Source organism: Strix uralensis, chromosome 11 (genome assembly GCF_047716275.1).
Source record: "Strix uralensis isolate ZFMK-TIS-50842 chromosome 11, bStrUra1, whole genome shotgun sequence".
Taxonomy (NCBI): Eukaryota; Metazoa; Chordata; class Aves; order Strigiformes; family Strigidae; genus Strix; species Strix uralensis.
In genome coordinates, this window is record NC_133982.1 from 11,407,757 (window position 1) to 11,430,000 (window position 22,244).

Below are 22,244 nucleotides of genomic sequence, written 5' to 3' on the forward strand. Positions count from 1 at the left end.
TAATACTTATTAGGAATTGATTGCTTAAATAGTATATAGTTTCTTTTTATTTGCTTTTTTAAAAACACTAGTGGCTCCCACTAAAACATGCAGCTGATCTAACACTATCTCTAAAATACTAGATGATCTGTGCTGTAAATCGGAGGTATTAACGATACAATTTACCTTCCCTACAAATAACTATAAGCACCTCAAATGATACAGGCATTAGCAAGTAATGCAAGCTGTCTGATGAGTAGGTTGGTAGCAGTTCTAATCTGACAGTCCAAAGTAGCTGCATCCCCAGGGAAAACAAGGCTATTAGCCACCATCAGTTATGCTTCAGTTTGACATCTGTGGAAATTTTAACACAGGTTATCCCTCCCTCTGCCTCAACGAGAGTTTTTTTAAAACAGTCTGTCATCAATTTTTTCGCAAGGATAAAAAGCGTAGACCTCCACACACATCAGTTAGTTGTGCTGCAGAATCCTCCAAATAGTGTTGCTCTTTGTAAACTGAAACTATTGAAAACGGAGGCCTATGTTACACAAACTTTAATTATTTAGTTACTTTAATTAACCGATAATCAGACTGCTTTTTGTGTCTACATTGTTTGTTGCATACTATGCCAGTCCCGAGAGGTACTTTCTCCTATGTTATGTATTCAAAATTCAATTTTATAGGCGACTTTTGCCGCGGTGACCCTGGCATACAGCAGAGGACCTGAAAGCGCCGCAGAGCCCGACCTACAGATCCGCGTGGGGCAGAGGGCTTCGAGGAGGACGCATCCCTGAAGCTCGCCGTGGCACACACTGAGATAGCTCCATCTGATTTAGCACAGCTGAGCATCCAGCCCTGGAAGTGCATGTTCGCAGAAGGGATGCTTCTCCGTCAAACACATCATCTTTTTACAGAATTCAAGCTTGGTTCTTCTGCCCCCCCTCACCTTTTTTTTGGGGGGTGGAGGGGAATGTGACAGTTAAAAAAAAAAGATTTTTTCCTTTCACTTTGTTTCTTCAGGACAGCTTACCCTCAAGATTTGTATTCTCTAGTCACTCATGAACTGTATTCTTTCTCCTACAAATTCCTCCTCTCCCCAATCCTCCTTTAATTTAAAAGGTTTCCAATGAACTATTCAGTTTTAAGGAAAGAAAATATACCCAGTGGTGTGTTTTAAAATACGACTCTCAGTAAAAATTACTTACTGAAAAGCCAATGAATTAATCAAGGCTGCTTGCCTTTCTAAATATTGAGGCAATTTTATATGAAATATTTTTAAAAGCCCTGAATAATGATATTATACACAAGTCTTTGTGGCCTCTTTACCCCCCAGATGAATTCTTCAGAGTCTCAGTGCACAAGACTGCACCCACATTCAGGGTAGGTTTATTAAAACAGGAAAAACCCTTGTAAGTACTTTTACGACCCTTTGTGTAAATAACGTTTACATAATTTAAACAGTTTGCTTAGCTTTGCTGCCCCATCTGCCCAAGGCCCCCAAGTCCCTCTTCTCTCAGAAAGGATGCAAGGAAAGCCATAAGGTCTCGCAGAGCTGCAGAGTTAATGGCATGTATCATTTACATTGAGGGCATGGCATGTTTGCAAACTGAGCTTACCATTGAGTGATGAAGTGTACAAATGGCTCAGAGAACTCCCCGGCTGGAAGGACGGGCGATTCCTGGGATTGGATTGAAACAAGAAGCAGAGTCAGAAGGAGAGAAGATAAATTTTTTTTAGGAGAGTAATATAACAGCGACAACAAAACAAAAAAGGAAAAAAAAACCCCAAGGAAGTGACAAAGCCCCTTTTCACACAGACTATTTGAGGGAGAAAGGTACAAATTCTTCCGAGAATGTGTTATAAAACACTGAATTTCAACTAATGAGTATTACACAATGGGTAAAAACATGTGGAAAGACACTGAGGGGAGGTGAAAAAAGGACAATGATAGCCACAGGGTAAAAAGGAAGGTAGGGAAAGTGTAAATGAGAAATTAATGATTATTTAAGTAACACACAAATGGTCTTGTAATTAACAAAGAGCTGTGAAATTATTCTTGTGTTGACCTTTGTTTCTTTCACTGCATTTGCTATTTATTTACACTCATGTTTATTTACACTTATTCATTTTAGAGGCTGTCCTCATATGCTGTCTGTTCTAGATTTAAAAGGCAAAAGAATTTTTAAGAGGAAAAAATGCAGGATTTACCAGTCTAGTGGTAGAAAGTAACCACCCAGTATTTAAGAAAGAAAAAAAAAAAACCAACCTAAGAGCACAAGAAAAAAAATTACAAACAGGGAACAAACAACATCACCATTTGCAAAGAAGGGCTTTACGAATTTAGGAGTTTTTCCAAGAATGACAGAGAGCTCCACTGTGTTTATAGTGTAACAGCTCAGGATGTAATGAAATTACACTGCAGAGTACTTTAACAGTGTCATCTCATTAGACCTACAGTTGGAACAAGAGAGCCACATAAAACAGGCAGCTGCAAATGACTCCATTCTCATCTATTCTCATTTGCTATTAAAAATACCTTTCGGCGGCTTTTTTCCTCCCTGACATCCCTACACAAAGTACCCTGCAAAGTATGATACATGCACCTATTTAAATTAACAAAGGAATGACTTATTTTAATCTCACTGTGCTTTGGAGTGCTTTGGCCATTTGGATGAGCAATATATCATTACATACAACCTTCCAGCGCTGCAGGCAAGAAACTCAGAGCGTGCAGCATTTGGTGGGAGCCAAACAATTTCTCTAGCACACAACTGTGTCAAATGCATGCATGTATTCATTATTGAGAATGCGAGGAAATAGCTTTGATGTAGTGGAAAAAAGAAGATGATAAAAGCACCTCTGCAATGTGTGTGCCATTATCAATGGTGGCAGATAGACACAACTGCAGAGCCTCCTATGTGATTAGTAAATATACATATAATTGCTGTGGCCAATTATCAGAAAAATGAGATCGGTAATTACAAGACAGAAAATTAACTAGAACTCTTATTAAGGCTTTGTTTCCAATTCAAACAATTGGAAACTGCTGGAAAATACAATTAAATCAAAAGTAACTGAAGAGTAAAAGGAGAAGCCAAAATTGCTTTACAATTTTCAAAGACTTCTATTAAATACAAGGAGTGTTTGATATAACATGCCCAAATTCTCTTTGAACTTAGACCGGGTGAGGGAGAGGTTATTGTTTCTAAACTTACAAATGACATCAATATAGGAAGGTTTCCACTGGAGAGTGGAAGGAACACAAGGAAATAAGCAGTGCAATTAAACTTTCTCCACTTCAAAGAACTGCGCACAAAAATTATTCATATTAATACAGAAAATGCAGAGCCAAACGTCAGGCTTGCTTATACGGCACAGAGCCCAGCAGGTTTTGCCTCTCCCCACCATTTTCTCGTGTCCAGCAGAGCCTTCCTGGGCTTGTGCCTGAAGTGCCAAAAGCCACTTTTCCCAGGTGGTCCAGACTCAAAGCAGAACAGGTAGGAAATGCTCTGGGCACACAGTAGAGATCATTTGGAAAAGTACAGGGCAAAGCTATCAGAGCCCACTCCCTGGGCTCGGGCTCTGCCCAGCAATCTATCCCTGCTGTTTATTTTAAGTAAAACGCAAGCAAGGAGCTTGTCACAACCGCCCCTGTAACAGGGCTGCCAGCTCTGATCAGGGGAGCAGGACAGGCAGACGGCGCTTCACACTCATCTGGTAGGTGATAATTTCTGCCATCACAAAGAGATGAGGGACCCATAATAGAGTGAAACTTCATTATGAGAGGGAAGGAGCTGTTGGACTGCTCTGAAGCCACTGGCATTTCGCTTGGCTATCCCAAGCTAAGCTGGCATCAGGGTTCATGCAGGCCAGGGAAGAAGTTGCTTCAATGTCAGTATCAACACCTTGACCCTGCCACTCCTGCACTGCCCCACGGCCAGGAGACAAGGTGCTCCTGCATAAGCACGCAAGAAAATCTCACCTGGATGAAAGTAGTGTAAAATGCTTTTTTTTTTTTTTTTGGGTGCGTTTTTCTGTACAATGCAGGTATTTCAATGCCATCAGGCCTACCCTCTTCTGCTGTAGGCCTCTCAGTCATGGCCGTGCCTTGGTTGGTTTGCTTGCAGGAGTCCAGGAAGAGATTGTGTGTGTGTGGTGATGAACACAAACCGCATCTCGGTATGAAAACTAGATGCATTAATACAGTCTTCTCAAGGATTTTAGACTGCACACCCACAAATTTATTGGCTCTGTGCCTGACAAACTATAAGCTTTTTGGGAGAGTGCATCAATCTCAAGAAAATACTTGCTGGGAAACGCGTTTGAGGGCAAACAGATCTGTGCAGATAAAAACTTTAATTTCACTCCTGTAAATATACGCCAATTGTTACTTTACAGCATAGGTAAGACAGGGGAGAAGGTGGCAGGTTCTGGTTTTAGCTCAACCAGGAAAGCGTGGACCCTCAACTGCTTCTGAAGGTGAACACTGAAAAGATGCCGCAAATGCTGCATTTTACCTTAGTTAGAAAGAGAAAACATCCATTCAGTGTCTGCCCAGGGAAACCAATGACCGAAATATTTTGATTTCTGATGCTGTTCTGTGCAAGACCATTTGAGTAAGCAGAAAGGTGAGAGTGTTTTGTAGTTAGAGCTATTTCTAATGAGAGAGAGCGCTGCTATTGCTACCTCTGTAACTTGAGGAATCACAAGGTTGTTGTATCGGGTATAAAGAAAACATTTCCAAAACTACACAAAGTAAATACATCCTATATTGTTTCCTGAAGTTGCCTGGACTTCGGCTGATACTCAAGGAGATGCGAATATGAGGAAATAAAGCAAAGCTACACAAGTCTACCAAGTCTACGCCATCTGTGTGATGCAATAGTCACATTTGATGTAATTATAGGGAACGGTCCAGCTGCACTCTGCCAGCCCGCCTTATTTTACCCACCTGCACAGTGAAATCATACTACAGAAGCAAAAAAAGTAGAAAATCAAGATTATAGAGGAGTGAGGAATAGGTATACTCATTCTAAACTGGGAAATGGTTCTTTCATTTTCATTAAATACCATATCTGTTAACTGGTATCATGAAGACCTATATATTGGTAATGCTGCTAAAATGGCAGTAAAGACACAAACGGTTGTAAGGGTCAGTGACCACTGGCCTCTTACATCTGCAGGCAGCTTATTCCCAAGACTGGCTATTTCCCTCAGCATCCAAGCAACATTTCCGTAATCAGGATCTGCTGCAGGAGAAGACAAGATCAGCCTCTGATTTCTCAAAACCAGCCAAACCGTGTACTCACAGTGAGAACGGGGAAGGGCAATAGGAAAAAAGTTTGAGTGATGCCTTTGCCTTGTGAATAATGAACAGTTCAAGAAGGTCAACCCATTACAACTGAAACCGTTTAATTATTAATTATGCACAATCTATGAGCAAAAGGACAAGTTCAGAATGTTTAATCTGTGGTAACTCCGACTGGACCCTCTCTTGGCATTTTGTTATTAGCACTTGTCAGCAAGGTGCTCAGGCATAAAGAAAAAAGCACAGCAGCAGAAAATCTGAGCTAGCAGGAGGAGGGAGGGTTTTAAACTTCAAACACTGCTCCTAAAATTTAATTTATAGAGTGCCAAGGCTCTGGTATAAACCTTATTGACTTCCGCGGAGTTAGGGGAAGTCACATTATCTAAATGAAGACTGAGAATAAGAATACCAAGACAATCTCTCCAAAAGCTCTCTCTTTTGAAGGGAATGGTAACATTACTATCTGCATCTTCTTTTTTTTTTTTTTTTTTACAGGTCTGAACAAAGGAAGAGTGAACCACCAAATAGTGTGTCCAGAAGCCAACCAATCCTTTACAATCTATGGAGTAAGAGCTTGAATTACAGGTCTGAGCATTATCCTCACCTACTTCTCAAACCTATTACTTGAAATGTCTCCTGATCTGTTTGCTCTCACTAAGCAGAGATACTACTGAGGCTCAGGAAATAAATAATGTCCAGCAAACCCATAAATAACCATGAATAAGGCACCTTTTCCCTCTTTTCTGTCCAGCTTAGAGGCTTACCTGGAGAAACTCAAGGAGCAAATGCAACAGATACAGCTCTGAGTTGCTTACTTTCTTTGGAAACACTCATGTCAATGAAATTTGGGAGTAGTTCTTGACTGGCAATATACACCAAAAACATCCCATGCTTTACACACCTTCAGAGGTCTGACCCCAACAGACAATTTCTTGAGAGTGAAATATTTTCTCAAAGCAACTAGAAGTCTGAGATTTATCACATCCTTTCTGAAGAAAGCCCACAATCTCCCTATAACAGGAAAAACAGCAAATACAGCTTTCTACCGAAAAAAAACCCTTCAAGAAAGTGATGGCAAAGCCCTCAGCTCTGTGTTAAGATCAAACCTGTGTTCCTCCTACCTCCTCCTTTGGGAGCCAGACCCATGGCCAGCCCTGGAGCAGAACGATGGCAGCCTGTCCTCAACGTGTCCCCAGAAGAAAGCCAGGCTGCAGAGTCATGCAGGCTCAAAGACGAGCTCAGCTATGCTTCGTGGGCAGCAGAGGTTGGTATTCCCAGTGGATCCCCACACTCAGTGCAAATAGGTTTTACTCCCTCTTCTCATCTGCTAACTCCCTCTCTGTGAAGGGTTAATTCTCCCCATTCCCCACAGCTACCGCTATTTTGCAAAGCTCTCTCCTCAGTGTGAAGGCTTGTGCAGAAGGAAATGCCATGGTCCTATGGCTCTATGGCCACAAGAGGGAAGTTAGCAGAAGCCAGCAAACCAAACTTCAGTTCTACTCTCCTCTGGGTTTCTCCAGCACACCCTGTCTTCAAAATTATCATCTCCTCTGGGCAGATACTCCTATTCTGCAACTTGGCCATTGATGCTGAAATGGCAGTATTTAATAAATAATGTGTGTGCTTTACAAAGCATTTCTGGCTTATCACTTCAGCCTAAAAAATCTCTAGGATTAAAGAGTTTTTATGCACTCCAGCTTCTCTTTTACTAAAGCTTTCAAAGAATACACATATTTTTACATAGTAGCTGCATTCTACTTTGTGGCCAAATAGTGATTTTTTTTCAGACAAACTTAAGTTTTAGATGCACCAGAAATGCTGCCAGGTGCAATTACATGTAATAAATGCAGTGCAGTTACTGAGCTGTTTCAATGAGACCAGCAAATAACAATATTGTACATGTCCAGATTGACTCCTACAAGCACAACTTTCTTTCACAGCATTCCTAAAAAAAAAATAAAAAATATAATAATAAAAAAAAAATCCATTTCTGACTTTCTAGCCAATCTACTTCAAAAGCCTTGCACAAACCTAATGGCAGGTGATTTCCTACAAGTAACAAGTTTGCAGAAGACAGTGATGTCTGGAGGTGGCTCAGAGGCCCAGACTTGAAAGCATTTCTGGATTGTCCCCATTATACTCCCACCCCCAGCAGGAAGGTGAAAGATGATTACATCTCTGCGCCAGGTCGCTTCTTGCTCTTTTCTTAGTAGCAGATGCCAAATGTGACAAATTATACGTGGGGGCATTTTGGTGTGAAGTTTCGTCTGCTGGGATTGGAGTGTCAGCAGTAAACTCATTTATTTCCAGATCTCTAGCTGGACGGGAACCAAGGTCGAAAGGCCAGTGTTTTATCCACCAAAACACTCAGCCTACCTTTAACACCTCAAATCACGTGAGAACCAGCTATTCTCTCAGCAGCGCTACCTGCTCCCCAAGTTCTTGAAAGCATCACGTATGCGTAACCTACATTCGTACCGAACGCATGCAGACGTTCCTGGTTAAGTAAGTCAGTAGATACTTGGGGCTATTCGGTTGTCACTTTTGCAGCATTTGCCACTGTGGGATATTTTTCAGAGCCCAGAAGAGGGAAGGAAAGAAGTGGAAGAGTGTAATTAACATCAGGAATAATCTAGAGTGTACGACATGACATTTTCTACCTCTCGTCAAGCTTTGTACTTGTTAGTGTGGCTCTCTAAAGGGCCTTGCAGATAAGTGTACAGGTAGCTGGAAAAACAGGTTAATCCTTTAACCGTAACTGTAATTGCTTTCTCTCTAAAACAAACATAAGAATTTTTTCCTCTCATTGCTGGTCTCTTGTCGATCATAAGCTAGCAGAGCACAGCAGTGTTTTGGGTAGATACACACACATACGCACATTTCAAATAGCTAAGGCACAGCAGCATGAAACGTAGCCTCTACCTGTTCACACCGAAGGGACTCAATTGAAAAACTAAACCCATTTATTGTTCCCTTTTTCCTCTGTACACTCCCGATGCATTTTTATTGCTTTTTCATAAAACACTGCTGCAAATAATCAAGCATGACCATTGACATCCACAAGATTGAGTTTTAGGAACCATTAAATGAGCTTGTCCTCTTGGGAAGGTTCTTGCTCAGGTTGGTCTAAAGGTAATTATTCAGCAATTCCTACCTGTGGTTTTACCTTGTTCCTATATAAGTCTCTGAATCTCATACACTAGTAAGGTCACAGTTTCTGTCTCAATAGAAGTATACCCTAAAACAACTTATCCACTGGACAAATTATGGTGGGTTTGTGTACACATGCGCACACATGTGTGCATATCCTAACACCAGCTTTTCTTGCATGGAAATCTTCAAAACTCCAGAAATTTTCAAGGTTAAGTATAGATATTCATACATTTAAATCAATACCTGAGAATCTAAAGAGAAATTCCTAAAGAAAAAATGAAGTCTTGTTTCATTCTAAGCCTTTGGAGTTTTCTACTTCATTTAGAGAAACAGCAAAATGTAGCACTGATGCATAAGGTTAAGAAATTCAGCACTTGAGAGGCAATGATCTTCACTGTGTTATTTGATCAAGCTGAACATCCTAAAAATTTTTAAGGCTATGCTGTAGTAATAGAGGGATCTATTTAACCAGGTAAAAAAAAGAAGGGAATAGAAACAACTATAAGATACATGTATTAAGTGCAAGTTATTTTTTCCATGGGAAAATCTGAAAATTTATTGACACTGAAATGCTTCATAGCTCAGCATTAACACCACACTAGCATTAACTGATGCTGCTAAATGTTTCTAGAGTACGAATTCAAAAAGGAAAAAAAAAAGAGGTCTTTGATTCGCAGAGTTTGTAAAGTCCTTGAGCTAGATTAAACTGCAGTCTTGTGAGACCGAGTATCTCTGTGGGGGCACTTAACAGAAATGCTCAAGAAACTCATGGAAAGCTTCTCACTACTTACTCGCGAAGCTATCAGACTAAGGATTCATGAGTACAATTAATTAATTTTTCTTTTAAATTTCTGCCTGACTCATCAAAATAGACAAGTTTTTTAATGCTATCTTCTATTTGTAAAAATAGGATTTGCTCTTGAAAGTCTTCACTTCTCAAGCTTCTAAGGTAATTGGAATAATACAATCATTTCACTAAAACTAATGGAGAAAAATTCTTTTTCTCCCTAATTCAATACAGTATAATAATAATAATAATAATAATAATAATAATAATAATAATAAAGCCAAACTCAACACCTAAGTCACTATTATGCTGAGACAACCTACGGAAACTTTGAAACCAAAATTAATTTATTTGAGGTTATGAAGAAGAAAGGATTAGAAACTAGACCTGATGCTTAACTACAGAGCTTGTGACCACAACCGCTCCAGTACAGCAAAACCCGGTTTACAGCAACCACCCAAGGGGCTGGCAATAATTGCTTTCCTAGAAGGGATACTCCAACTAAATAAAGGTCAAACAAAGAGCCCTGGAGAGCTTACGGAAAATTTAAAGGAGTTGCTTAAGTCAGGAGGACTGGCTACTGGATGCCTTCCCCAGTGCAAGTTTCCTCTACCCAACCTTCTCTGGATGCAGAGCAGATATCTCTAAAGTCAAAAACAAGGGGATGGAAAGGATGCGAAGCTGACATGCGGAAACCACAGAGCTGTCGGGTTTGGCCGTTTGGGATCTTCCTACACAAGCTGCAATCACCTCGGTGTCTTACTAAATGCTGATCTGACTAGCAACCAGGAAAAATGTAATTTTTAGGTTTTAGAAATACTGCACCTGGAATACAGCTGAGGAAGTAACTAAACAGTAATTTCCTACGTAATGCATTTTGACATCAAGATAACAAGGAAATGAGTAACTACAGGTTGCAGGAATCTTGAAAACAATGCCACTTGTCAAACAACTGCAAGGAGCACGAAAATATATTATGATTTTCCTGAAAACTTAACCCCGCATTTTGCTGCAGAGTCACAGAACCCAGTAACCCACTGCTTACCAAACTGAAAATTTAGAGCACCCTCATTTACCTTTTAAACTGAGAACTTTGTAATGCATTACGAAGAAAATGTGTGATTATAATCAAGGCTACGGTTCTCATAATGTCTGCTTGGAAGCGGAATTTGATTTATTGAGTGAGTCTTGCAGACATCAGCAAAGAGCCACTTAACTGGACCATGTAGGTTGTCTGGGAGGTTGCTGGAGATTTGGAGGCAGAACAGGGAACACTTAAGATTTTTTTTTGTCAGCTAAAAAAAAAAATCACGAGAGGCATTCTGAGACAGTGAGCAGCAAGAAAGGTTAAAAAGCATACCGACTTTCCCTGCAATCTTTAGGTTTCAGAGTCGACCCACTAAGTGAAATTGGGTGGCCTGCATTTCTCCAATGCATCATTTGTGGGGCCTGCAACATTAATGGTATTATTCTGGGGCTCTGTTTTTTGTATTTCTAAATTATCATCTGGAACAGATTCTGATGACAAAAACTTTTTTTTTTTTTTAAAAAAAACCACACCTAACACTTCTGAAGCATAATCCCATTGCTGAGTAGATTACATTGCAAATTCTTTGGCTGCATGACCGTGAAACATAGGGCCACATCCAGGACATCTTCCAAGCCCGGCAATGGCTCCAGCTTCCAGCAGGACTCCATTCTCCTTCATGTCGGAGTGTTTCTGGAAAGACCACATGCACAGCAAGCGATGCATGTCCTTCCCAATAGGGATTCATCTGCACTGCTCAGTGCTTTCCATATAACATTTCGGTGAGTTGGAGACAAACTAAGTTGAGTGCTAGAATATTAAATTACTCTCAGCTCTCAAATAACAGCAGACTGCCTTTATTGCTGGCTGTGTTGCAGGATGAACTACATTAACAACTAGTCTATCCTCATCTTTGGACCAGAAGCAGAAGTCTTATCATGGTGGGAGATGCTGCTACGATTAGGACTGTTGCTTAAATGAGCGTGTCTTATTTGTAGCTGGATCAGATATCACTGTAAGTTACCACATGTTAAAAAATAAAGGTTCTGGCAGGCATGTATCCTATTCACACAATGCTCCTCACTAATTTTGCCATTAAAAAAATAATGCCAGAACCAATGCCATTAAAAGCCCAATAATGTAATTTAACAACAACAAAAAAAAGGTCAGGCATAGTTTACTGTGATTTGGGAAAAAGAACCATGCCTGAAATTTATTTATTTTTTTAAAATTATCTTGCTTCTCAAATCATTCTGCAGATTTTCTGCAAGTAAATTTAAGTCCTAGGAAATGAAAAACCAGACTTTTTAAACTGCCAAAGTGACCTGCTATGTCTCATATATTTCACTAAGAGTTAAAAAACAGTTCAAAAAAATTTCACTGTTGCAGAACATCTAAGAACTCCCATGGACAGTTTTTATTCCACAGTGCATCACCTTACAGAGTTTGAGAAAAGGCCAGGATACCTAAGTAATACAGAAGCAACCTCTTAACTAGTTCAGTCATCAATAAATCCTATGAATTAATGATTAAGAATTAACACAACTTTTGGATTCCCGCTGTGTTTTGGTGGAACGTGGAACAGTTCTACAAAACCCAATGACTACTGATATAATAAGCAACTATTATAAAGAGTCAAGGTCTAAATTTCATAGTTTTAAAAAAAATTTCAGGTTCTCCCATATCAGGCTCTGCAGTTTTTAGCCGGCTCCAGGGGGAAAGACTGGGGTAAGCACGCTGCCAGCAAAGACCCAGTTTCAAGAAACACTCTCTTCCACAGAGCTGTTTAATCACAATTTTAGGAGTCCAAAGTCCAAACCATTCTCTGTCACGCAAAAAGACATATTAAAGGACTTGAGGGAAGAAGACCCAGAGTTTTCGAGTCCAGCAACTTCAGCAAATCGTTACTATGGCATGAAGCTACATGGGGACGGAGGATCCTCGAGGAGCTCGATGTCACCCTTGCAGATCTATTCCTCCCATTCCCTGTGACACTATGGCTCAGCCAGAAGCTGTGCCATTATGGGAGCACTGCTGTGGCCTATCCCTTTGGAGGAAGAGGCGAGCTACAGATCGTCACTCCTTGCTGTTCTGATCGTCATTAAGGTAGGTGGGGAATTCTGCACCAGTATGTGGGGTCCCTATGGGGACGGGCTGCACAGCGCAGCAGCAGGAGAGGGGCTCTGCTCCTACCTCCTGCAAGTTTTAGGACCTCCTTACAGCCAAGGGGAAAATTTGTCCCAAAATAATCAGTCTTACAACACTAAGCATTTCTAATCCTTAATACTCATGGTAGCAACAACAGCTGTACAGTACCAGACAGTAAAGAGACTTTCCCTCTCAAAAGGTCCTTGCGTAGAAGAAAGAGTGCGTTTTAGCCAAGTAAGTAGGTCCCTCTGTTATTCCCCACGAGGCACATCTTACAGAAGACAAGTGAGGAGGGAAAAAAAAAATAGTCGCAAGTTAAACACAGTTTGCTTTGAGGTCTTTGTATGCAGGACAGGGCCAGGGGTGGCAGGAGGGTCTGTTAAAGTCAACTCCACCCATGAGCTAGAACAGAAAACCCGTTAATATAAGTGTTCTCCAAGACACCGTCATGCCAAGAACTTGCACTTCCAGGTGCGGCAGCCACTATCTAAACGCTATATATCTTATTAAATGACCCCCTAACAATACACACGTACTGAGCAAATAACACTACAGAGCCAATCCATTCTCCTCTTCCCCCCAGGCTCTAAACGTTATGGCACACAACCTCCATTTAGACATTGAGTGTGTTGCAAAACAAAGCGAGTTGCACTTAAAGAACTTTCAGCTGAGCTATGCTCCGTAACCTGAAGTCTTAACGTGCCTGGGAGCGCAGGGCACTCTGAACCACCACCTCAGGAGAATGATGGCTCCGTGGCACACTGCGGAACAGAAAGTAAGTTAAAACAAGTAAATACCAAATGCTAATGTTAAAGCTAGCTCAGCGCTCGGGTATTTAGTCTGCACAACGTTCCTTGGTTAAAGTTTTTGTAAGAAGATGAGCAATTCCAATCTGGAGGAAAAGAATGAAAGGTGCAGGAAGCTCTACCATAACATGCAGCTCTTTAGGGCTCTGTTTTAGAATACTGAGCTTAGATATAGGCACTAGTACCTGCCCATTTGTCAAGCTTGTATAAACACAAGCATCTTTAACTTCACTTCTTTAGGACAGAGATGGCCTTTTGCCGCTGATATATACAGCATTTGTGCTTTGGAATTTCCAGGCCTTGACTGAAGATGTACAGAACAGGAATAACAATGGATGAAAAAGATGAAAGAAGCAAATTGCCTAAAAACGTCCCAAAGAACCAGAGCACCATAAAGAGCCAGGTAAAATAGCTGCTGGAGGACTGGGAGAACTTCTTTCCTTTACACAAAGGATACTTGTTCATTTTAATTTAACTGCGTCCCTCAAGGCCCAAATGTCACTTTTAAAAAGTTCATCTAAGTCAGTAAAGTCATTCTCAAATAGAAGGATGAAAGTGTTCACCACAGGTAAGAGCAGCAGGTTTAGCAGTTCATACAAGTAGCAGTTACAGACAGAGATACAACCGAGACAGAGTGGTTGGGCATCACACGGGCTGTGAGCTTATGTCGAGCTAAATAAACATGTAACACAGGACAGGCTGGAAGTAGCTGAACGGTCTAAATGGACACATTGCACCCAGCAATTCCAACCCCACGAGCCAGCAATGATGTTCTGCTAGAGGCCAAGGCAAGTCTTTAAAAAGTTAGGGCTTTTTTCTCTTGTTCAAACTTCCTAATTACCATCATCATCTTATTCAATGTTAAAAACAAGGCAAAACTGACAGCAGTCTGCCCTCGGCTATTGCCTTACTGTCAAGAGTTGTGACCCCTGCTTACACCTCAATTTGTGTAGGGAGACGGGAGCTGCAAAGTGTTTCAATCAAGAAACGTGACGTTAGCCACCGAAATTCAGTCTACTGCTCGCACCTGGATCTCCCACATCTCAGCTTTTTATTTTGTCCTTCTGATTAAATAAAAAATGATTAGACGACATTCAGATGCTTTTCTGCTCACACTCGGGTTTTCTCTCCTTGTCAAAACACCTTTTTTGCCTATCCAAATTGCACTAAATATGCTCACTACAAAGTGTGCCGCCATTTGAATGTCTGTCTTCCAACTCATCTGGCAAATGCACAGCATCAACCCACACGATGAGGTTGAGGGTTTAGGGCCTAAATAGCTACAAGGACTAGCCTCTGAGACGATCGCCTCTTTCAAAGACTCAATATTAAGAGTAGAAAAACAGCATAAAGTGGGACAAGGCCAGTTCATGTTCGACAGCTCCAAGCTGCACAAGGCAACTTGTGCTCTGAGGATGTTGGGCATTGTGCTTCATTAGGAAACAAAATATAAGCTTTCCACTCCATTAGGAATGACTTTAGGAGTGAAAGCACATAAGACGACGACTCACCTCATCAACAATGCACTGCAATAACTGGAGAGGCTGCAATGGAAAGAAGAGAGGGAAAAAGTATTAGCCTATATGCAATATCTTTACAGTGGAGTGGAAAGAAAAAATCATTAATGCAATAAAATATAGCAAGATTAATCAACAGCAGCAAACTCTTATAAAAACATTGATGCTCAGGATGTTCTATTATTTCTAATGGTACCTAATCTAATACAGGCAGTTAAAGGTTTGCATTTTCTTCAAAATGCAATTTGCTAAGTTTAAAACAAGGCATTCAAGCATGCAGAGGAAGCAGCCATCAGGAAAAAGAAAAGTGAATTTTTTTCTGAACTCATAAAGCTTACCATTAAAGATCCCTGGTTTTTCTGAATCTGAAAAAAGGCAATATGTAATTAGCATGTCATAATCAAAATGACTCACTTGGACACATTATGATCACTGAGAGAAAATTATTGCATCGCTGGTGGCAATTTGTGGGCATGTGTTAACACAATTTACATAATGAAAATACACAAATGTTAATAGCTCGCTTCTCATTTATAGGCGAAAGTCAGCAGAATGTTAATTTCACACAACACTTTTTAGTACCCTCCAGGTTGTATTAGAATAGGAAGAAAAACCATAATCCATTTCAAAAGGCTGTTTACGATTCAGATATAAATAATGTTTTATATTGCTAGATTGTGAACACTGGGCTTAATGTTGCAATCATTGCTAATGTTATGAAGCTCACTCTTTTTAAATTAAAAACCGATTTATTTAAAATTGAAATTAAATCATAGTCAGAAATTAGAATTTTGGATTACTGCCAGACTCTGCACACAATCCCTTTTTTGTGAAGAAAACTTTAATTATGTGGTTGAAGTATCTACTGCTGCTCAGGAAAGCCTTTAATACTCCACTTTTACCCAAGTTTCTTATATATTCCAACCCAGTTTTACTTTGACTATAAGTAGAGCATTGCCATCTGTGAGGCTGGAAAGTTTGATGAACTTTGTATTGCTTTAAATGGCAAAGGAAAGACTTGTTATCAGTCGTCTCTGAGCCTTTCTTAAATTTCTTCACATCAGTTTGGTTGGGAAATTAATTAATAGTTTGTAGTAACAGACCATTTGATTGCTAACAAATATTCTGCCCCATACTGGCAAAGCACCTTTCGATTACAAAAAGAAACAAAGGCAGAATTACAATACAAACAATTAAATACAAAGCACAGAGCAGGTACTTAATGCAAAATATCTGACTGAATTTAGGGATGCTGGTGCTCTGATAATTTGTGCATGCATACCATTTCTAATGGGTGTGGATAATTAATAACATATTTTTCCTAAACAGACACAAAGTTGCATGCAACCCAACATAATCACGATGCAAACAGAATGCAGTCCTTAGTAAAAACGTTGTCTTCTGTTCTAACACAGTTTATTTGGCTTGCCCCTTACATTTAATATTCTCTGTTGTATAGTGCCATGATGATGAATGTTGTAGGGCTGCCATCAGCTTTGGAAGCGTCTCCCCCAATACCCAGCCAGAGGCAGGATCCTCTAGTAATACTTTACAGGTAGTAAAATGTAATATAGAGGAGGTCGAAAACTAGCACCAAGAAAATAGCTGGTATTATGCACGTGAAGTCTTTCATTATTGTATTAGTAGTGCACAAATATACACATAAAGTTTCTGCATATAATTCTATTTTTTCCAAGGAAGAACAGAAAATAATAAACAGACAGAAGCAGCCCATTATATTTTTTAATGGTCAGGGTCAATCTATTACACTTCAACAGAATAAATTTACCATTTTGCATTATTGCTAATAAGAAAAATACTCTGTGGATATAAAAAGACTTTTTTTCATACTTCACTTCCAGATGCTAAATGACAAAATAGACCCAGCTTATTCAACAGGGATGATTCGGAGCTCCTTTAGATTAGCGCACATGAACAGGCAATTCAGTTTTTCATCCAAACAGAGTATCCGTCACGTTTCCTTACCGGGAAAATAGGTCTTGCCATGAAAAGGAACAGAGGTGGGATCATATACAGTAGCCTCACCACAGATACGATTACATCCAATGTCAGAACAAGATTTAAAGTATTATTTCTAATAAAAGCACTCAGTGCTTCTAATGAAAAATAAAGCAATGCAAACCGAAGTACCACAGAATTCTTCCTGTGACATTGCAACTCTCTGCCGGAGCAGCAGGCCCAGCTCCTGCGAGAGGGAGAGACGTGTGCTTGCTTGCACACACATCGTTACCGGGGTTTATTACACAATTTTGATGGCGACATATTATTTTGAGATCATCTTCATAAATTTTGCATTAAGGTAGCTGTGCCAGTACCTGGAATTGATTCAAAATGCTTAAGACACTCAATTACTTTTTAACACTGTTACCCGATGTAATGACATATCTGCTATTTTCCTTGCATTTGATGATGCAACATCATTGTAATTGATTCATTTTCTCAATTAAATAAAGCTACTGTGCTTTCCTCTATGCGAATGCCACAGAGACTCTCCAGTTAGATGTATTACCTATTTTCTCTGTCTCAGATATATTGCTTGTAAGGCTGCACTGTGCTCCTCTGTTAACTCCACTAGAAAATGCAATGTTACAGTCATATTTTTCAAGTTCTGAACAGCAATGAACTTAGCTGTATTTATATTAGGCATATTTTTCACTGTTAAAACTATGTTGTTTACCTTTTCCAAGATCACATTATTGGGCAGCCTCTGCAACTATAAACCAAACCTAACTGACGACAACTTTACAGTCAGTGCTTCTCCTTTTGCACACAGTTCATGAAAAAGTGAAGCATCCAGTTTTATAGCACATTAAGAACAGTTTTAAAAGTACTCAACATAAAATGTTTTATCTTCCTGTTCACCCACGCTCCTTTTTTTCTTCCCTTAACCGTCTGGTTTTCGTGCACCACTGGGAGGTAAGAAGTTTAGGAGGCAGGTTCCTCTCGAGGGATCCAAGTGCAGCGGCTGCAGCTCAAAAGCTTGAGCACGTGCCGTGTCGCTACCCCGTGTGATGCTCAGTAAACTCGGGGATCAGGAAGGAGACTGTCACTGTCATATTTTTGTACTTCCCATGAAGAATTTCAAATAGTGAAATGGTAGCAGTGACACAACTGAACACCCTGCTTGAAAGGAAGACAAAAAAGGCGCAGTGTGCATTTTAAGAGCATCAAGGAATGCTCTGGTGCGCTCATTAAAACGCCATTCTCGTCTCAGGAAAGTCACTTTAAGCCTTCCACCACCAACACGCTCCCTCAGCCATGCCAGAAGAACGTGGGTAAGCCCCTGACCTGCTCATCGCTGGAAAACCCAGTTAGTCAGAAGGTTTTGTAAGCTTTTTATATGCAAGCGAAATGGTGTAAATTTGCAGAATTAGATCAGCTATTTGATATTTCTGAACCTGTATTGGATTTGCTGTGTTTTTACTTACTGCATGTGATAGTTTATAATTTGAAGAAACAGATAAATAAATCTATCACATTAACAGTCCATTTCTCAGGTCATGAAATATCAGTGGTATCTGGATAAACTACTCCATAAAGCACATTCTCCAAATGGCTTTTTTTTTTTTTTTAGGTTGGTTAAAAATGCAAAAGTTTGCCTCCTGCTTCATCTACTATTTAATGAATGCCTCTGGTTATGAAAAGCAACTTTTGACAGACCATCAGGTTATATTTCTGTCTCCATGGAGATACTTTGGACGGGAAGTGGCTGAGAAGACCTCTACCATCCCTTTCACATTATATTCACAAGCACAATCAAGGAAACTCAAATGAATCCACCCCGGGTAACTTAGAGGAGTCACTAGCTATAGCTTTAATTTTCGCTTTTACTCTCTGGAATTAGGACTTGCCCTGGAGCTCTTGTTTGAGAGATTTGCAGGTGACCCAGGGTTAGATCTTCCCATATCAGTTAACAAATTTTCTCTTTACATATATACTGCTTTTCAAGCTAGTGATTTTTTTTTTAATAGAAAAATATATATACCAACAAATCATACAGTTATGATTTTTAAGGGAGGATTCATGGTAGAACATTTATTTTCCTAATCCAGGAAACTGTGGATTTTAGAAGTACATATAACTTATTTTTAATCTTTACAAATGAGGGTTAAAGCTTTATTGAACAGCAGAAGCTACAAACGTTGTCTCCTATTGACAAATGACCAACACACACTTGCTTTGTCTCTGCCCTGATATAAATGGAAAAGGAATACATAAGTGTACTGCATTTCCATGTGGTCTTCACCACCCTGGGTTTTACTCTTCCTCTGGAATGAAAGCACGATCTTCATAGATTTGTAAAAATATATATTTGTAAAAATATATATTTTACAAATTCTTGCAAAACTGAAATTGGTTATACTTCTGAAAGAAGTCAAAGCACCAAACCAGTAAGACTGGCTCCCCCTAATTTGCTCCTGATATTCTGAACACCCTCCTCATCCCAATCTGCGGATTTTGCAAATGGCAAACTTCAATCATTGTCACAAAACAGAGGACAAAAAAAAGAATAAAAATAATTTCAAAATAAAAAAGGACAATTGACAACAACCTTAATATTAAATATATTCTTACAATTATATTATGCTGGTGTTCCCAGAGGTCTATGAACAAATTTATATAAAGAGATTATTTCATCCACCATTGAACTGCAGCCACTTCTCACAGAAATCTGTTTACCAGAGGTTTAGTAACACAATTCAACCAAGTGGGCATGAAAAACTACACACTGTTAAAATTGTGGAGGGAGTGTGAGAAGCCAACAATAACTACTACACTGGAGTAGGACCAGGATGCTCATGATAACACATTCCTCAGTCAGCAGGAATGTGGGACAAGCAAGTCTTTCCTAAGACAGCAAATTTAGCAAACTGCCGTTCAAGCATCACAAGAAGGGCGATAAAGTAGAACAAAGGGTTGTCAACTAGAAACCAAATAAAGGAATAGGGTTTAGTTCTAACCAGTTCTTGCTTAATGTCACTCATGTTTATCAAGTTTAGCAAGTGACCACTGTGGTAATAGAGGGGAATACCAGGAGAACCTAGAGGACACTAAGGAAGAGGAAACCAAATCACAACTGAGCAGGAATAATGTCCTGATGCTACCAAAAAAAAATCCCCAAAACCCCAAAAGGAGAAACACCATAGTGGGATGTCCAGGGAGGAGCACACTCTGAAGACACACAAGGTTATCCTTTCTCCATGCAGCACTGGGGTGCTGTGTCCAAGCCTGTGCACCCCCAGAGAGCTGTGGACTAGCTGGAGAAAGTTCAAAAAAACCCCCACAAGAACAGCCAGAAATCTAGAAAGGAGAGACCAAAGTCTTCAGACTAAAGACAGAGCGAGGATGACCAACCCTCCTGCATCTCTTCTTCATGTTCAATACACACACAGCTACCACCATACCCTGCAGCAAGGAAAACCTTTCTAATAATAAAGCAGAAGAACAAATAATCTAAGGAAACAAGAGAGCCTCTAACACCAGAAGCACTGAAGAGCAGCAGATGAATATCCATCAGGATTGTCCCTTCTCATAAGCACACCACTGCAAGTCCCTTCCAGCTTGAAAAGAAACAGGTAAAAAAGTCAATTGGTACAGCCTGTCACTGGAAGTCATCTAGAAAAACCCTGAACTTTCTCCAAGAAGCTCCAAAATCAGTTGTGATTGCTACAGATGACACAATTCTAGGAACATCTGAAAGGAAATAACCCAAAGCAACAAAAATTTGTGTGAGTGGAGTTTTCTAACTAAACAGGGCTGAGTGTGTTGAGGCACTATGCTATGCGATGACCATCCTCTCCTACGTCATCTGACTGCCCACTGCAGGTAGCGTTATACTCTTGAATTAAACCCATGGTTCCACGCGGCTGGCAAAAGAACATCTGATGTGGAAACCATTCACTCTTATTCTGGCCTTTGGGGCTCCTCACTATGTTGAGCAACCATCACCCATCAGAGGAGGATGAGATGGTTGCATGTGCTGCGTGCTCTTACCAGGCATGTTGGAAACACAGCCCTCAGCCTCTGGCATTACCAGCCCATGAACCTGAGGAAGACCAAACGCTGGGACCTTTACGACCATCTCCAGAAGTGCCTGACAACCTCACAGACCACGAGGAGCAGGTTGCCTTGCTCCTCAAACAGGCTGAGAGCCACAATTCATTTCTGAGCTCTTACAGGTGCACCCTTGGTAAGGAAACAGGCGAAATAGAGCAGGGATCTGCTACACCCTTGTTCCCGTTCACCTCCGGTTCCTGGGTGACTTGGGAGGAACCATGCCTCCTCCTCATCCCAGCCAAGACAGCCTGGTCAGAGAACACCGAAGAAGTAAATTTTCAGTAAAACCAATATTTGCTGACAGTTTGCAAATGGCCACCTAAACCAACCAACCAAATCAATCCTCCTACTGCTAGCTGATCCCCCAGGTTTCAGTTTTCATTCAGGCAAGTCATTCAATGGCATCCACTGCAGGAACTATAACTGGGAGGGATGTTTCCTTCCAAGCACTACAGAAACACCTCCCATTCCACAGAAGCACCAACTCATGCAGAAGATCCTTATATATTTTCAAAATCTCTGAATTCAGAGATTTCATTATTCCTCCTGGATGTTTTTTTTCCCCCCTTCCTGGTCAGTAGTTCTCATGGCAACAAACATCATTTCATTTTAGGATCTTGTTCAACTTTTGCAGTTAAAAAGGTCTCAGCACAGTCAGTCCTGTGCTGTGAAGGCAAGATAACAACGGCATAGAGCAACAAAAAGGCTTATTAATTAAGCCATTTTCTCATTCAATACAAATTGTGAAGGGTGACAATGCCATAACTAACCGGAAAACACAAACTTGCATCCTGACCGCAAAGATGCGCCCATGGGTGATGATTGTAGTAGCTAATTTTCCCACTGTAGTAAATTGAACTTTTCACAGGTTTGAAGCTGATGTGAGTGCGACCAGGTGTGAGGTTTTACACAAGCCAGGGGAACAGGCACAGAACACGTCCTGGAATGCTGGGCATAAAACACAGCCCAAGCTCTGGTCGCCCAGACTGCCTGTAATTGTTAGGGTTAGAAAGCAAAAAAATATACATCGGTCTTTCGATATTGTAAGCTAATAATCCACTCTTAAAACATATTAAAAACATATTATAAAACCAGGATTTACTAGTTACCTACATTTCCAAGCTTGCCCATATTATTCAAACATCAATTTTACATTAAAAAAAAAAGACAGGAAGATTCAAATAAAAAAATATAAATTTGTCTTTATTCTTCAGATTCCCAACAGATTATTTTTTTTTTCTAAAACGTCTCCCTTTTCAAAAAATAAAACATCTCTGGAAAAATTAAAACTAAATTCAAATTTTACAGCAAGTTTCTAATAGGCAAATCAAATTTAAGTTCAAACTTATTTCTGGCTAGGGAGAAAAAAAAAAATAAAGCAAAATGTATCCGAAAAATATTATCTCACGAATGATATATGTAGTGAAACCTATGTTAAGAA

The 22,244-nt window shown here is 40.1% G+C and overlaps 1 protein-coding gene across 8 annotated transcripts in view; it reads right to left on the reverse strand.

Annotated features, from left to right (window-relative positions):
• Window positions 1-22,244, reverse strand: part of MAP2K5 (mitogen-activated protein kinase kinase 5) — a 141,399-nt gene that overhangs the window by 24,377 nt on the left and 94,778 nt on the right. For 4 of the 8 annotated variants that reach the window (XM_074880152.1, XM_074880148.1, XM_074880150.1 and 1 more), the window contains 3 exons: window positions 15,064-15,090; window positions 14,720-14,752; window positions 1,596-1,657 (listed from right to left, as the gene is read on the reverse strand). In XM_074880152.1, the coding sequence (XP_074736253.1) occupies window positions 1,596-1,657; window positions 14,720-14,752; window positions 15,064-15,090 (122 nt within the window). Of the gene's footprint in view, window positions 1-1,595; window positions 1,658-14,719; window positions 14,753-15,063; window positions 15,091-16,454; window positions 16,725-22,244 lie in introns of those variants that run through there. The other 4 variants (XM_074880149.1, XM_074880151.1, XM_074880147.1 and 1 more) reach the window with 2 other exon arrangements.